Genomic DNA, 4,686 nt, shown 5'->3' on the forward strand with positions numbered 1-4,686 from the left:
AAACTACTTTTTGTTTGTTATACCAATTAGTATAGCATAAAATCTTAGCTAATAATCCATATTTTTAATCTTAACATGATAATCACTTTGCACATGGACTATTCAAAACAAATATTCGTGGAAAATCTTTTTATAGATTATTTAAAATACTTGACTAAAAATATGATTTTTTTTGTATATGAAAGACTTATAGTGTTTGCTGAAAGATTGCCAAATTTTGTGAATATATACTTACTATATTAAAAATTAGCAGTATCAAATATATAGACTATAAATGAGTACAAAGAGGTCAGGTTATCTGTCAGTTTGATTGAGCCCGTATTTAGAGAGTTAATACCCATTTTGTTATGCTGAGAAACATTCTTTTTCTCATTTTGACTGTTTTAATTTTATCTTTTTCTTTTTTAACTTGATTGCAGAAATTGTGATGTTACTCAGAAGTAAAAATCTTTTTAGCGTGTATTGTAAATGTTTTGTATTACGTATTGTCCTCAAGAAATCATTGAGATATAACTACAGCATTTCTGTTTGTGTTGCAGCTCTCAAACCATATGCTAATTGTCTTCATAATTGAGCTTTGAATGATAAAACTGTGAATGTTTGATCTCTCATTCATTGCTAAAAATTCAGCATCTGGTTGAAAAAAAAGTTTTGATCATAAGGTTGCTGTGCAATGTTCAGAAGACGTACAATCATACAGAAATCATTTTGTTACTTTTAACTGTTTGTGATAACTAAAGACTGGATTTAATTTTGTAGTGAAGAGTCTAGTGATGACAACAATGAAGATGTCTGTGGTGTGTGTCACAAGGGTGGAACTCTCATTTGCTGTGACAACTGCCCTTTAGCCTATCACTTAGATTGTGTGGATCCTCCACTGAAGAGAGTTCCTCGTGGAGCATGGAGTTGTATTAAATGTGTTACCACTGGACCTCAGAACAAGATTAAAATGAAAGGTATTTTTCAATGAATATGAACGTATAATAATAATAATCCTACAAGGCATGTAAATTTGCCACCAGCTGGCAGAATTCTGCTTTCTTTACCATCTCTAAAGGGTAGGTCTCATGATTTCTGTATAACTGGGGACGATTGTTGTAATGATGTAGCTTGTAGACTTGACAGGTAGAATGTAGACTTGGATTGGGATGTTTTAGATTGGCCAAGTGTTAGTAAAATGTACCATGATTGACTGTTCTATGTGATATCTATCTGCTGACATTATTACAAATATAGTAGATGCCTACATAGTTGCAATGGTGGCTGGAAAGCATGTATTCAAATTGAGAAAATTATCAAAGTGAAAAGACTAAAATCAAAGAAATTGACAAGTGTAAAATATTTTTCTCCATCTCACCCAATGGGCTTTGCCCTGAACCCTGACTATGAGTTTGACACCCCAAGAGCCCAAGCGTTTTAACATTTTTGTACCTTATCCATTCTTGTCCCTTTCCAACATTGAAAGAATACTTTATTTTTTTAGAAATTTTTAGTTATTCTTAATTTGATTTTCCCAACATATAGTTTAAGACACTTGTTTGAACATGTTAGTTTATTATTTGTTTGAACATATTGGATTGGTGAGCTAAAGAGACTTGAAATGTTTAGAACATGTATTATATATTCTTCCCGTATGCACATAGGAGCTTCCACTGGATTCTATTATTGAATAATATAAAGGACAACTGGTATAGTTTAAGACACTTGTTTGAACATATTGGATTGGTGAGCTTAAGAGACTTCATATGTTTAGAACATGTATTATATATTCTTCCCGTATGCACATAGGAGCTTCCACTGGATTCTACCAAACACGCTTCTATCTCCACAATGACCAGGATACTAAAACTGGAAAGAAGACTCAAGTGGGTAGGCCCAGCAGAGCAAAAAGTTTGGAAATATCAAAGAAGAGAGGTAGCACAGAAACATATGGGAAAAATGACAGTAAGGGAAACAGTCAGTTGCCATAAATCTTGATAAGTCCAAAATTTAACAAGAATTTTGAATTAAAGAAATACTGTTCGTCAGTTTGTAAATTGATTGTATATTATTAATCTTTCTTTTTTGATATGTGTGTGTATCTATATAAATATATTAGTAATTTGTGTTGTATGTCCAGGTAATGATATGTATGATATTTGTTATGTTTTGATGTTTAAGACAGTATTATTATTACAGATTAGCTTGTGTTTTGTTTTAATGTTTAAGACAGTATTATTATTATTACAGATTAGTTTGTTTTAATGTTTAAGACAGTATTATTATTACAGATTAGTTTGTTTTTAATGTTTAAGACAGTATTATTATTACAGATTAGTTTGTTTTTGATGTTTAAGACAGTATTATTATTACAGATTAGTTTGTGTTTTGTTTTTATTTTAAGACAGTATTATTACATATTAACTTGTGTTTTGTTTTTATTTTAAGACAGTATTATTACAGATCAGTTTGTTTTTGATGTTTATTTTTTGTTATCCATGTTATTTTCAAAACTATTATTTTAGAACGTCGCAGTCTACAATATCCACCTACATCACAGCAAACAAAGAAGTATAAGACAAAATCATCTCTTCAGCATGAGTCTAGAAAGAGAAAGTCTGATGATGGTATGTCAGTATTTTATTGTTTCTAATCAAGCACTATAAAGTATGAAGACAGCATGAATGGGTAATGAAGAAAACTACTATAAGTTTGATGTCATAACACTGTACATTTGTTACTACCTTAAACTTATGATAAAGTTTTCTTCATTACCCATTCAAGTACTTAAAAATAATGAGATTTAACCCTCCAACCCTGGAAATTCTTTTCTGCACATGATACGAGGTGTTAGTGTCTTACATTCAACATTTTGTTTATGTTATACCAATTAGAATAGCATAAAATCTTAGCTAATAACCTATGTTTTAATAGTATATAATTTTAAATTCTTAATTTTATAAGGCAATATTTTAAAAAATCCTGAATTTCCCCTAGTGTGACTCACATTACACATTTTCTCTGTGTATCTTCTCTACTTTATCCACCACCTCTCCAGTTACTACAAAATTAAACATAAGTTACTATAAAATTGTCATTGTTCAGACAAACAATAATTTTTATATCCTTCAATTTTGTTTGGTTACAGAGGTATCAAATAGAAAATCAGACTCCTCCTGCCACACCCACCTGTAACATTCTCTCTTTCAGGATTTGTTAATAGTTCTCTCTTACATTTAATTATATATTACCTATAACCAAGAGAAAGTCAAGGTTTTCATCTATCAAATGACATATTCTATTACATTGTGTTCTGAGTAGATAGTCACTTTCACTTGTAATACAACTTTGGTTCTTACAGAAATCACAATGGCTAGCTTGGATGAATTTGTAATGGCTCTTGTCTCATAGTTAGAAAGCCAGAAAAATTGTGATTGTTAAAGGAAATTGGCTGATTTTTGCATGTTATTAGTCTATATTCTTTGGAGCATTATTTAATTAAATAATAATTATTTAATGCACTGCTACCATTAGTATATTAAAAAAAAAAAGTAGGATTAAGTCTTATCGACAGCAAGAAAGAAGATTCTTATTTTTCATATTTATTCCTTATTTATTATTATATAAGTAACTAAAATGTAAAAATGGATATCTCTTTAGGTTAGTGAAGGTAAAATAAACAATAATAGTGATATAATAAAATATTTCATGAGGCACGCATGTGAGCAACTCGTGGTTAATGTAATTCGATATCATATGTGATCTGCACATTCCCCGAGTGATTTAAAACTTATAATGATGTGAATAGTAGTTAGACACAGTTCAAAAGACAATAAAACAATAAACTTTAAGTATAAATAGATGTACACTGTTACAAATTTAAAGCTACTTAGGATAAATGAATGTAGTTTCATTTTACATTTGAAGTCGTTTTGGAAACGAAAGGAGGCTAATTTAGATTTATTTTGATTTGGGGGGGAGAGATTATGAGGTCAGTCAAATTGACCAACCTTGTAGAGTTATGGTAGAGAAAATCACAGATAAAATATAAAGTTTTACTGAAAACAAACTTTTGAAATATATTTACAAGGTTTTTGAGATTACACAGATGAAATTTGGGATTTTTAATATGAAGAAAAATATTTTTTAATCTTAACATGAAAATCATGTTGCACACGGATTATTCAAAATAAATACTTGATAAATTCACAGATAAATCCTTTTTTTAGTTTATTAACCCTTTTTAAACAGGTCACGAGTCAAATACCATGTCATTGAGTTTGTTGACTTGCATTCAAAATTTTATTGAACTACTATTCATGAATTTATGTTAATAAGTTTAGTATCAAACTGTAGATTAAATACTAAACCACAGTTAAACACTGATTTTTGTGTGTCACATGGTATGTTGAATGCAGCACTGGTTCAAATTAGATGTTTGTGATGTTAAAATACTAAGTCTATAGTTTCGTACAAATTAGGAACTGAAATTACAGATATTGACAAGCTAGAGTATAAAATAAGAACCTCTTATCTTTCAATTTGCTAAGATATCACTCATGTAATAAATCAAACACAGTGGCACCACACCCATCTCTTTCCATTTTTGGAAACACTCCCTTATATACACTTGTCCCCCTTGTAGCTTTCTCGGCCATTTTAACATGTTTGGATGCCATCTCTTTCTTTCTAACCCAGATTTCAAGG

The 4,686-nt window shown here is 30.0% G+C and overlaps 1 protein-coding gene across 1 annotated transcript in view; it reads left to right on the forward strand.

Moving 5' to 3' along the window:
• LOC106466941 (bromodomain adjacent to zinc finger domain protein 1A-like) overlaps window positions 1–4,686 on the forward strand; it is a 61,172-nt gene that overhangs the window by 52,631 nt on the left and 3,855 nt on the right. Inside the window, exons 21-23 of the mRNA XM_013927259.2 lie at window positions 760–956; window positions 1,789–1,944; window positions 2,505–2,606. Of these exons, the coding sequence (XP_013782713.2) occupies window positions 760–956; window positions 1,789–1,944; window positions 2,505–2,606 (455 nt within the window). The remainder of the gene's footprint in view (window positions 1–759; window positions 957–1,788; window positions 1,945–2,504; window positions 2,607–4,686) is intronic.

This window comes from Limulus polyphemus, unplaced genomic scaffold (genome assembly GCF_000517525.1).
Source record: "Limulus polyphemus unplaced genomic scaffold, Limulus_polyphemus-2.1.2 Scaffold2432, whole genome shotgun sequence".
Lineage (NCBI taxonomy): Eukaryota > Metazoa > Arthropoda > Merostomata > Xiphosura > Limulidae > Limulus > Limulus polyphemus.